The sequence below is a fragment of the Apteryx rowi genome, unplaced genomic scaffold (assembly GCF_003343035.1).
Source record: "Apteryx rowi isolate R43461 unplaced genomic scaffold, aptRow1 scaffold_88, whole genome shotgun sequence".
Taxonomy (NCBI): Eukaryota; Metazoa; Chordata; class Aves; order Apterygiformes; family Apterygidae; genus Apteryx; species Apteryx rowi.
In genome coordinates, this window is record NW_020451182.1 from 664,977 (window position 1) to 677,530 (window position 12,554).

Sequence of the window (12,554 nt, forward strand, 5' to 3'; positions counted from 1 at the left end):
ATATTTAAAATCTATGAAGACTAAGGTGATACACCTGTGCTACAGAAAAGACAGTCAGGCATCCAGAGAATAGTCTACAAAGCCACATTTATTTGCACATGTACAGAACAGAGCAACAGATGTTGTTTCTTCATACAAAATTATATAAAAACAGTATTCACCTTCATAGATACACCATACCACTTTAAGTTGTATTAAATACATTCAGAAAGCATTCTTGCACGCACACAACATTGGCATTAGGTAGTCCCAGGTAACTCCAACACTGCAATGTAGTTATTCCTAGTGGTATGAAGGGTTCAAAGTTTAGTTTGCAACTAAAATAAAAATAATCCTGGTTGAGAAGTGAGCTGAAGTCTTTCCTCCACTGGCCATCAAAGCAAGGAGCATCATTAAACAGATTAAATTTCTCCAGAACATAGATGTAAACCTTACCCAAGTACCTGCAGAAGGCAGATAAGAGTGGTATTCCAGACTTTGACTTGAGCAGCTCATCTTGGTCAGTGTTAACATTTGCACTTATTGACTTATAGGAAAAAAGGTTTATAATACTAGAAGATAGAATTGAGTAAGAATGTGTGATTACAGAAGAAAACAAAAGGTATATATCCAGCTGATTACCTTCCCTTCCTATCCAGCACTAGAGAGAGATTACTCCCTTTAATGGGACTTCAGATTCCCATTCTTGCAAGGAATAGAGGGGAAAAGTAAGATTATTGCCACATCGTCTCCCTGCATATGTAGATCTAAAAGGAGAATTTAAGTGTCAACAGGACATCTCAAACAATTTATTTAAAAAGCACATTTATTTCTACAAAAAAAAAAGTGTATGATACAGAAGTAGAAGTGATCACACCAACTTAAAGATTTACCTATTAAAATATACAGAGGATCTTAATGAGTACAGGATATTTAAAAAAAGATGCAAAGGAGTGTTAATCTTTTATTTTTACATTTTCAGGAACTTCACATAATTTTGATAGATCACCTTTTACAAAATTATGTAAAAAGTACAAGAATGCCTGGTAAACAGTCTGCATTTTTCCAAAAGATTTTTTACAGCATGCAATTCTTAAGGCAGCCTTCTCCTCCTCCTCACAAGGAATCCTTTCACTCAAATCATCTTCTGCTGCAAAGATTAGGCTAAGGAAGCTTGGTCTCTTCTGTTAACGCCTTTTGTCTTTCCTGTCTGATTTACGGTCTCTTTCACTCCGTGAAGTTCTCTTGCCTGACCGACTACTTTCTGATATAGACCTCTTTCTATCAGATCTTGAACTTTTATCCTTTGAGCTTTTTGCATCTCTACCACCTTTTGAGGACTTGTGACTTCTATCTACTCCTGAAGCATCCCTTCGCTTCCTATCCACGCTCCTTCTGCGTTTTCTATCTCTGTTATGCCCTCTTCCTCTGCTTCGACTTCTACTTTCACTACTGGTAGAGCTACTGCTGCTACTGTCCCTGCTACTACTCCCACTTGTAGTGCTGCTGCTGCTGGAACTACTCCGACTACTACTGCTGCCAGTGCTGGAACTACTTCCACTACTAGTACTGCTTGAAGTACTACTGCTACTACTACTGCTGCTACTACGACTATGACTCTTACTGCTTTTGTTCCTTGCCCTACCCCTGCTTCTACTCCTAGTCTTACTTTTAATTTCTACACTCAGTGTCTGACTCTGCTCTGTCTGTGCCTCAACTACCTTTATGGACACCACAGCATTTTCATCTTTGTCCACCTGAGGCTCTGCATCCTGAATGGACTGAGATAATGGAGGTGACTGTGGCAATAGCACAGACTCAGGCTGAGATGGGGCCTCAGCCTCAGGTTCTGGCTTGGCTTCAGGTGCCTTTTCCTGTTTTCCTTCAGGTTCAGCTTCAATTTCTGGTTTGATACCTTTCTCCTTCTCAGGAGAAGGAACATTACACACTTTTTCTGGCTGAGCATCACACTCAGTTTCTGGTTCCACTTCTTTGCCATTTTCATTTTCTATAGGTTCTACACTATCTGCCTCATTCATTTCTACCACATCCTGCTCATTATTCACTGGCTGAATACTTTCACCTTCCTCTTTTACAGCTGTGACCTCCTCATGCTGACCATCCTGCTGCTTGTCATTCTCCCTCACCTCAGGAGTCTCTTCTAGTTTAATCTCCATTTCATGTTTCTGTTCATCCTCTTCCTGTTCTTTCTCTGCATCACTATGCCCTGAACCTATTTTTCCTTTTTCCTCCCCTACCTCCTCCATTTCTACATCATTGTTCTGATTACCTGTCTCCAACTCTTCCACCTGCTGAGCCACCTTACCCTCTTCCTGCTCCTTGCTCTGTTCTTCCTTCTTTTCTTCAGTCTGCACCTCCTGCTGTTCTTTTTCCTTCACAGATTGTCTTCTGGGCCTGGCCTCCATTTTGTTAATCTGCTCTGCAAATTCATTGCGCCTGCTTTCAAAGAGTGCTGGAGAATAAATGCATAAATATAAGTTTCAGACAGATAATCTACAGAAGCTGAAGTCTATTTTCTCCTTAACTATGCACTAATAGTTATCGAATTGTTTTAACTTACAAATATTACATCCCTATTTGTTCTGAAGTAGCAAGCTATTCATGCATAATGCAAAAGATTGCTGGTTACCTTACTAAAACAAAGCAAAGGGGACAATCAGCTGAGCTGAGTGTCAGAACAACAAAACCCTTAATCTAATCTAACGAGGTTTGACTTTATTGAAATCAATCCAATCAACAGTTTACCAAAATACCACCTTCATTTCCTGGTATTTATATATAATAGGCATTAACAAGGTTATGCTTCCCAAGGCAAATAAGAGACACTAGGAGTCAGCAAAAAACAAATCAGTATTGAACAAACAAAAAAAAACCCCAAACCCTTTAATAAGGTAAGCTATTCAGACAGGTGAACTAGCTTTTTATTCCCCATCCCACACAACGAAGAAAAATTCTCAGTTTAATAAAAAGAACAGTAAGACTACCATCACCACGCAGTATTTTAAATTGTTTTCCTAAAGGAAAATATAGTCATCCTGCGAAACAGACAAATGAACACACATTAAGGTAATAAACAAAAAACCCACATAGAAAATCATCAGAGAGTACTAGTGCTATGCTTAAGGAAAGATTCTCAACTCCTTGTAAAAACCTGTGTTTCCTGGGGTCTTCAATCCATAGAATTTGTCTTTTCAAAACGAAGTTGCTGCACTGGCACACATCTGGGTACTAAAGTTAATATAAAGGACTAAATTTTAAACAAATACTTCTGAGATTACACATACACCTCTTGACTCCTTGTAAAAGAATCAAAGAACCCAACAAAAATAAGTCACTAAAGGAGTAACGTTGCTCAGTTATGATGAACACCCATACAACAATTTACAGTTTGTTCTGACCATGAAATTACTGTATCTAAGCAGAAAGACTTAAATTTGTTCAGCAAACACTAGAGGGAGGCAAGATCAGCAGCAGTCATGTATTACATGGACCGCTTACCGTTCATCTTTTTCTGTGACTCTTCCATCAGCTTCTGTGTAGCAGGACACATTCTGCCAGGTATGTAGAATAAGTGGGGTCTTGTCTTTGTTCTTATATATTTAATTATTTTAGCATTATGTTCATTCCATTCTTCTTGCTGAGAAACGAAAGAAAAAAAATGTAAAATCCACAAGATTATAATTTATACAAGAGAAAGAACAAAACTAAAGAGAGAACAAAACTAAAACTCACCAACTGAGCAAGCTCAACCTTTTGCTCCAGTAACCGCAGTTCTGTCTGTTTAGCACGCCTTTCTTCAAACAGTTCTCGCCTTTCATTTTCAACTTGCTTTCTTTCTTCTTCTGCCTGTACTTCAAGCTTTTGTTCAATTTCTTGTCGCCTCTTTTGCTAAGATAAATAAAGAAGTACTTTAATTTTTTTCTAAATCAAGAAAATATTCCATTTTGGTCTAGTTAGAATTTTTTGTATTTACACTGTTAAAAGTATTCCTCAAAAGAAATTTAGATAGCTTTTGAATTACAAGTAATTAAGAAAAGAGTGCCACCGCTTGCTGGCACAAATCTGTGTGTGCGCATGCATGCGCACACATACTATAAAATGATATGCCCCTATGGATTTCTATCTGCTTCAGGTTTACCATTCAATTTGCATTTGAACTTTCAAGATTCAACATGTTTTCTTCCAAAAGGGAGAAAATACAAATAGATTTCAGGAGCTCCACTTAGAGTGAAAAAAATTCAACTTCCCCAAGAAACAAATGAAAGGCTATAGACTGGTGTTTGCAGCCAAAAAACTACTGAATATACTAGAAGTATTCACAATGTGACAGATATATATATAACTGTAATCCAGAGATCCCTGTTTACATATCCTGGACAGCCATATGGGATTACACAACAGTTGTCTAACACAAATATACAATTTAGTGCCTGGACAAAAAGAAATAGCTGTGTCTTATGAAACTCCTCAGACCTCTAAGTTGATTTATAGTAAGATCTTATGTATGAAGAAAACATTGCCTATACAAATTCTCAGAAACATGTTAAAATGAACAGAAACTCCTCTAAGTCGCTTTATACAAACACATACTGCTGTAAGTTATACGAGGAGCCTGTGTTTCAAGGCCATCCCCTGCAACTGTTTCCTGTTCTAAAAGCAAGCGGACAACTGAGAACTTTGGTACTCCTTGTGTGTTACACTACTAGTTACAGAGAAAACAGCAGGATATCCAAATACTGCTGTGAAAGAAATCAATACCAATAGCAAGCCAGCTATGCTAACACCTCACTGAAGAGGTTTAAATATAAAGACTTCATAGCTGCCTCCAATGCACCCCTCAAAGCAGAACTTCTCATGAACTTTCACATACCATTTTTAATCTAAAAGTGGTTATTATTACTTGCATAATCTATTTTAGGCAGCAGTAAACAAATACCATAACCTGCACAATTTAAATAGGCATACTAGGCATAAAGTCATCACCATACTCTTTACTTTTTAAAGTGTTTTTGAAGTTAAAAGATTTTTTGAAGTTACTATTAAGCTAGGTAAAGCTTTCACTTCAGGACAATCACATATTCATTTACTAAAACAAGAATGCTTATCATCATCTACATCATACAAAAAAAAGCCACTGGCTTTTGGTCAAACAAATGATGAAATACAACCATACACTCTTTGTATATTTGGTTATAATTTAAACATCTGGAACACACGAGGGTCAGCACTGCTTCAGCAATTCTGGATCACCATTGTCTACAGTAATAACCTATGACTGATTAGATAGTTTACCTGATTAAATTCAATTTATCCATAAAAATTCATTTATCAATTTTATTCCTTTTATCTGTTTACTTTGAAGTGATCCACAAATAACGTAAACAAAAAGAAAGATCATCTACTTCCTATTTTGCATGTTCAATAAAAAAAGTACTGTACTTAAAAAGCAAACAAACAAAACCCAGCAGTATAAACATTGCTGTATTACTTCTGTCATGGTCACACTTTTGTAAAGTCAAGAAATCATTAGAGTCTCTTTTCCACCTCCCCATCCCCTGATTAAACTAAATTAAAGCAGGCAAAAATCTACTTGTACTCTTACCAATTTTCTTACACTTGCAATACCTGCAACCTGTGCCATGCAATATCGTTCTATTATTTACAATTTAGAATCTGATAAAACTAAAAATATGTACCCTCTCAGTAGCAACTGTGGATTCCTGCTTAAATTTTTGAAGAGTGCCCATCAACAAGCCAAATATACGTCGATTCCTGAATAAAAACAAAAGAAGTTTGAGGATCAGTTTAAGTACCAAGATTTTTATTTGCATAAACAATCAGAGAAACTTTCCCACCTCAGAGATATTTATTTTTAAAGGCTCAGTATCACTCAAGGCCATTAGCAACAGAGTAAGTACAGACTGTGCCAACACTCAAGGATATAATTTGCAGTGACATATCATGTTTTGCTTAGGAGTGAGACATAGCTCTTACCCGTAACACAGGAGAGTTAGCACTGAGAAAATTGGAAGCCTGCAATTTTTTTGTTTGGAAAAAGGTGACACTAAGGAAAAATTAAAAACAGAGAAAATCATTCCAAAAGCAAAGAGTACTGAAGAAAGGGCTCAGTAAATACAGTGTGATATATCAATATAAGCAGTGCTTTGGAAGGCCCTGGCATTTTCTGAAGGACATGAAAAACAGTTTCTTCCCAGAAAGAATTAAGGAGAAATGAAGCCACAGGAGAGTGGAAGACTATCTGCCACTGCTTAGCAATATCTTATACAATGACATACTGCACTGTGTGATGAAGCAAGAATTACTTTAATTCACAATAAAGAACAGAGGGGAAAAAAATCCACTGATGTGGTTAAGGAGCCTTCATCCAATTATGTGTTTTGAGAAAAATTTCTTAAATAAGTAAAATCATTCAATGAATTCCCTTCTTCTGAATAACTAACTTCTTGAATTTCACCTTTTTTTTCCTTCCTGTTAATCACAAATTAAGTCTTTACACCAAGAAGGAGACTTCCTCCTTTACTCACCTTAAACATTAATTCAGTTAACTAGAGAGAAAGGAAAGGCTACTCTTTTCACTTAGTGCCACAGGACTCTACTGCAGTGGCACGCACCTGGCAGGAAAACGAAGATGCTCATACAGGAAACAGCAGAACAAGAAGGGGGAAAGAATTAAGAGCTAGGGATTAAGCATTCTCTGTCAAGGGTATCTGCATATGAATGACATATGCATGTCCCAGAGGACACTGAGCTAAATCAGAGTCCAGTGGGTGCTGTCCTCTAAAAGAGCCTCTTTCTACCATAAAATGAGTCACAGACAAATAAATACTGTTTTTCTCACCTTCCCAGAAGACTACCAAAATGCAAAACAGTAAAGCTTCAGTTCCAAAGAGACAAGCTTCTTTGCACCAGAAGCTCTGTGAAATCCACTAAGAATTTTGGAACTGCTTTTGTGTGGAGAGGATTTAGAAGCTAGTGATGGAATCATAGTTAGTGTTGCTATAAAACAAAAGAAGCACCAGGCAACCTGCTGATTGGAGTGGGTAGGGTCTAAGAGGTTGTATACAGAAAAGCAAATTTGCAACTAACACCTCTTCTGAAGAGCAAGACCAGATCTCTGCAAGAACTTTTAAGAGCTACTCTAACACAAATAGAATACAGGAAAAATGGTGATATGATTATAAGTAGGAGAAAACTAAAGAGATGCAGGCAAAAGGAAGGCCAGACTGTACACATGATAGCAAGCATGAAAGCAGTAACAGACAAGAGAAAACACGTGATGGGACTATTCTGTAAAAAACTCCTTTAATTGGTAACATAAATGACATACATTTTCTGTTTTAAAAGAACAATTTCCAGAGTAGCTACAGGTGATATTTGGTATCTTCTCTAACTGTACAGATATTTGAGGAAGAACTAATTACTTCAAGACCCTTTTGCATAGTTTTCTATAGTACAAAACACAACAGAGCAGGTGTCCCAAGATTCAAATTCTGCTTTTGTTTTTTTTTGTAACAATCCAAAATGTTAAGTAACTAATGAAGCTATATACATTTCTGTCATACTCGGAGATGATCAGTTACACTAGAAAACTTAATTCCTGTAGACGGCCTGAGAAGTATAACCCCTATCATTTACAGAAAATGGATAATGTGTTAACACTTAAAAATTTTGAAAAGATTAATCTAAACCAAGTTCATACCATTATTGTATCTCTTCCGCAACATCTCTGATGCATAAGAGCATCTCTATTATATTTTTAAAATCTAAAACTTTCTGTGCTAGAGCTCAGAATTATCACATTAGTGCTGAAAAGACATTTCTGCATACCTTTGTTTTCCTTTCTCATCCATATTTTGATCCTGTATAAGGTCTCGACGTGTTCGCTCTTTGGAGGTAGCAACAACAGAGGATGGCAATGCTGGCTACAAAGAAAAACAAACTACTTTTTTTCACGTTCTAGTTAAGTATGCCTCTTTTTGTGTAGCTCCTCTTTGCCATGTACTACCTTTTTAACATCATCATCCTCTGCGTCGCTTTCATGGCGTGATTCTCGTCTTGTCCGACGTTCTCCACCCAGCCTGAAAAAGCAAAAGCAGCATTAATGGTCACTGGAAAACAGATATTAAAGACAGCATCTGTTCTAACAGAAGAAAAACATTAATCAGCATATCTAGTCAGAAGGTCCAACATCTCCAACAAAATCTCCCCATTACTCTGAAGGTAAGTGCATGACAAATTGTTTTACATACAGAATCTACTGTTGGTAAAAATCAGTGTGACAGGTGAGAGAAAAGTTTAACACAACTTGCATGATAAAGTAAAACAGAATAGCCTGTGTTAGTACCGTATCTGACTTTCTAGAACATCTTTGGATTTTGTTCCTTGTTTTTAACGTTTGTCTGTACTTTTTCAGAATCTCTAAAATGGTTATAGCTTTAAGAGCAATCTGGGATATATTAAATACATAAAGATTTGCAAATCAGTACGAATTTTCAAATGGGAAACGCTACCTAAATTACCTCACTGAGTAGCTACAAAACAAGTTAGGAGAGGGTCCAGAGCACTTGAATGAATCAAGGTTTTAACAAAGAACAACTAGGCAGCATGTTAAATATAGCTTATTTTCGGCTTTCACTCTTAGCTTTGTGGCATAGCACTGAACCACCAATAATGCCATTTCACAGCATTCACTTTGCATAACTCAAGAATTCAAAAGCAAACCTCACTTTCTTCCAAAACTACACAGTTGCACGTAAGTGCTGAGAGAATGGAGTTCACTCTAACCAGAGCCACATCTGATGAATCTGCATTGAAATATGAAAGCTTGAAATCGAAGTCTATTGTCACATTATGTGCATTCAATTCATTGAAAGGGAGGTCTCAGGCATACTTCTAGCTATTTGTGCCCGTTGTAAAACAAATCTGACTACTAAGCAGGATATAATGCCGCAGGCCATATACCAAATAAAACAGAAAACTGCAAGGATCTTTATCAGATTCTTAGAATTTGGTGGCTAATGCCATAAACATATTCAGATAACTCTTTTGAATACACTACAGTTTGCAACAAAGATCTAGCAAGTCAAAGTGGAGTTACCTGCAGGACTGACAAGGAAGGAAAAAAATTTTTTAACCACTGCACTCAAAGTATGCAAGAGAAATGTGCTCATGATTACAGAGAGTGGAAGGGGTTTTGGCACCCATGATTCTCGTATCCATCAGAAATATACAAAGTTATTTCATTTCCCAGACAGTTCCCTCTCCGAGTGATACAAAAGACAGCACGAGCCCTTAAATCTACTGCAGAAATAAGTTTACTATTTATTCTACCTCATCCGCTCCAGCATGCAAGAATCTTTATATTGCTATAAGATATGGAGAAAAAAAAAAAAAAGGTCATCACAGTCAAATGTTAGCACCCAAAAATATTTACAGCAGGCCTTGAATGTGTGAACTCTAAAGAAGATAGTTATCACAGCCATCAGTCATTAACAGTTATTGAATCTAAATATTTTAAACTTACTATTACAAACTCTTATTCTGATAAAGCAAGTTCTCTGCATCAATTTTTGCACCCACCTATTGACTGCACCTTCAAGATCCCTCTGTTTGGCTGGGGGTCCTCCTCCACTATCCGAGAATCCACGCCTAAAAAGAAACCACTTGTGATCTCAGAACAGGTCAGACTAATCCCAGGTCTGGCACAGGTCCACCTTAAGCCTGCACAATCAAACTGTATTTTGTCTTTGTGGCAATGATTATCATTTTGCTGTTAGTATAACAATACAGTTGTTATGCATACTGTCTACAGGTCGACTAATTTAAACCTGAATTTCTGTCCTTATCCAAATGAGCAGTTACACTCAAACAAGTTGTTCCATTGGGTTCAAATGTTCATATTTGTAAAAATTGCCAAGATGTATTAAGTCTTAACCAACAGATTAATATTGTAATTCAGCAAAAATAGCTAATTAAAAAAGAATCACAATATAATAAACAACCCTTTCACTCTACTGGGGGGGGGGGAGGAACGGACCATGACAAAACACTAGTGCTTTTACCTATACTTGTTTAGTCTAACATAAATTTCCACCATAAACATCCAAAAGTTGTTACTGTTTTAAAATTCCTGTCAACTTCCACTGTTTCTGTTCCACCTGGAATACCAATACTTTCTTAATTACCAAAAGATTGAATTCGAACCAGTACAAAGAAACAAGATCCCAGAGACCATTTCCTCCCCTCCCCCCACTCTTAATTTAAATTATTTCTTTTTCCCCCTAATTTCCAGGCTAGATACAGAAAGGGTTAGGGAAAATTACCAATTTAACACAAAGCGTTACAACTCAGAATGAAAAGAAACTTTAAATTTTAGGCTGTGACATAAAACCCCCACTGCCCCATAGCCCTCTCAGCCTGACTCTGGTGCCTGCTTACTGAACAACGACTCTTGGTCATTTACAGTGAGCAAAGCGATCGAGCAAAAAAACATGCCTGTGTAAAGACAGCAAAAAAACCGCCAGAGTAAAGGGTTAAAGAAACCCGGTGCTCAGGTCTGCGGCTCCTTACCTTAGCAGTAAGCTCCCACGCCCTCTACCTCCACCAGGGCCTGCGAGGGCTAACAGCCTGCTTTGAGGGGGCCTGCAGGAGACAGCGCGAGCTGTTAGCGCCCGGCCCCGGCCCCGCTCCGCGCCCGGCCCCTCCGAGCCCACCGTGCAGAGGCGCCCCCGGGGCGCAGCGCCTCACTCTGCCGGCAGCGCCCGCGGCCATGACCGCTCCCTCACACGCCCCGCGGCCGCCCCTCCTTTCCCGGCCGCCCCTCCCGCCACAGGCGAACGGGGAGGCAATATCTTCCCCCCCCCACCCAGGGAGCCCGGGGCCACGCCGGCCCCCCACGCCAGGGGAGGGGGATGGCCCGAGGAAGAGCGCGGGGGCAGCGAGCCGCGGCCTGTGGGCGGCCGATGGCCACCCGGCCCCTCAGGCCTGCCCCTTCCCCACCCCATCCCCATCCCACGGGGGCAACGGCCGCGGCACGCGCTCCCCCCCACGCGCTCCCCCCCGCCCGCCGGGCCGCGCCGTTCCCGTGCGCGCCCCCCTCCTTCCCGCCGCCTCGCCTCGCCTCACCTCACATCGTTGGGGTCCCGGCCCGTGAGCTTGCGGATATTCTCATCCACGTGCTTGAGGCTCTCCTTGGCTTTCTCCAGCTGCTCCTGCAGCGCGCGCACCGCCACCGCCATCCCGCCAGCAGCGCGGCCTAACCAGGGCCCAGCGCAAAGCACCGCTGGGTAACGGGCAGAGACGTCCCGCCCACGCGCGGCGCAGCGCGACCCGCTCGGCGGCCCCCACCACTCCGGGAGCCGAAGGCCGCCCAGCGCAGCCAATAGCCCCTCGTCAGCCGCCGCCGCTCACCAATAATCCGGCAATGAGACGCAAGGGCCCGCCCCGCAGCTAAAGCTCGCGGGACGCACCTACCAATCACAGCGCTCATATGCAGACTGACAGCCCGACTAACCAACTACCGAAAGCCTCTGCCTGCCACCGCTAGAATCAACGAACGGACGCCTGAGTGACGTCGTTCTTAGTTAATAAGCATTCACTTCGTCATTTCCCTCTAGGCCAATCAGAAAGCCACCTCGAGGGCGCTCGTCCTCACCCACCCGAGACTAGCCCTATTTTTCCACTCTCTGAGAGGTTTCCTGGAGGCAGAAAAAGCTGCGCGCGCGGGACTCGGACAGGGGCCAATCGTCTCTCCGCTACAGAGCCCTGCCTTGCCAGAGGAGCCAATAGGTGGGGGCGTTATTGAGGGCTGCCGCGCGCTGGCGCGTTGCCAAGTCATGCTGTGCTCTCGGCGGGGCCGACCCCGGCTCGCGGAAGGGCGCCCGGGCCCGGCGCCGCCTGCGGCCTCAGGGGCTGCCCGCGCTGCGGAGGCGCTCCCAGGCCCGTTCCTGTGCTCATGCCTTCATCTCACGGTCCAAATCTTTGTAGCTGGAGCTTAACCAACCGGTTCTCCATTTAAAGGCTTTACAATTCCGTCTGGACTGACTTGCTTTTGTTGCTCTCCTGATACCTACGATGACTTTTTTTGTCTCCTACCCCCTAATTAAAATTCTCTTTCTTATACGGTCAGTAGAGACATCGCTTTTGTTGAGGGGCTACTGGTTTAAATCCAAGAGCTTAGCCAGTTACCCATCTTACAGTGACGAAATGGAAGATGAATGAAAAGCTAACATTTTGAAGGCAATACAAATCGAATGATCTCTTCCGTCTCATTTTCTGTCCCTCACAGTAATCAAGGCTGGGAACAGGGCAGGTGCGAACCCAGCCCACCATCAAGGAGCCTTCTTTCATGCCAGCTCTGTTACCCAGCCTTTGCCCCCTTCAGAAAACGGGCTCGCACAGTCTGCGCTTTACGTCGGCGCCAGCCTCGGGAGCGCGCCGGGGTTGCGGACCCCAGGCACCGCTAACGCGGAGGCGCCTTTCTAGTTTCAGCAGCGACGCTGGCCGGTGCAAACGAGCCAGACGAGGCCTTCCGC

General features: G+C 41.5%; 1 protein-coding gene across 1 annotated transcript; it reads right to left on the reverse strand.

The window, feature by feature from the left end:
• Positions 1–925: 925 nt before the first annotated feature.
• On the reverse strand, positions 926–11,396 carry PNN (pinin, desmosome associated protein). The gene is made up of 9 exons (XM_026090819.1): positions 11,146–11,396; positions 10,591–10,662; positions 9,601–9,669; positions 8,027–8,099; positions 7,849–7,943; positions 5,697–5,772; positions 3,733–3,888; positions 3,499–3,637; positions 926–2,452 (listed from the first exon to the last, which is right to left on the reverse strand). The coding sequence occupies exons 1-9, from the start codon at positions 11,256–11,258 to the stop codon at positions 1,167–1,169; spliced, it is 2,079 nt and encodes a 692-aa protein (XP_025946604.1). The 5' UTR covers positions 11,259–11,396; the 3' UTR covers positions 926–1,166.
• Between the last annotated feature and the right edge of the window lie 1,158 nt (positions 11,397–12,554).

Coding starts and splice junctions, on each gene's coding strand:
- PNN (XM_026090819.1), bottom strand. CDS start 11,258: ATGGCGGTGGCGGTGCGCGCGCTGCAGGAGCAGCTGGAGAAAGCCAAG. Junction 10,663..11,145: donor CGGGACCCCAACGATGTGAG/GTGAGGCGAGGC, acceptor TGTCTCCTGCAG/GCCCCCTCAAAGCAGGCTGT. Junction 2,453..3,498: donor GTCACAGAAAAAGATGAACG/GTAAGCGGTCCA, acceptor TTTATTCTCCAG/CACTCTTTGAAAGCAGGCGC.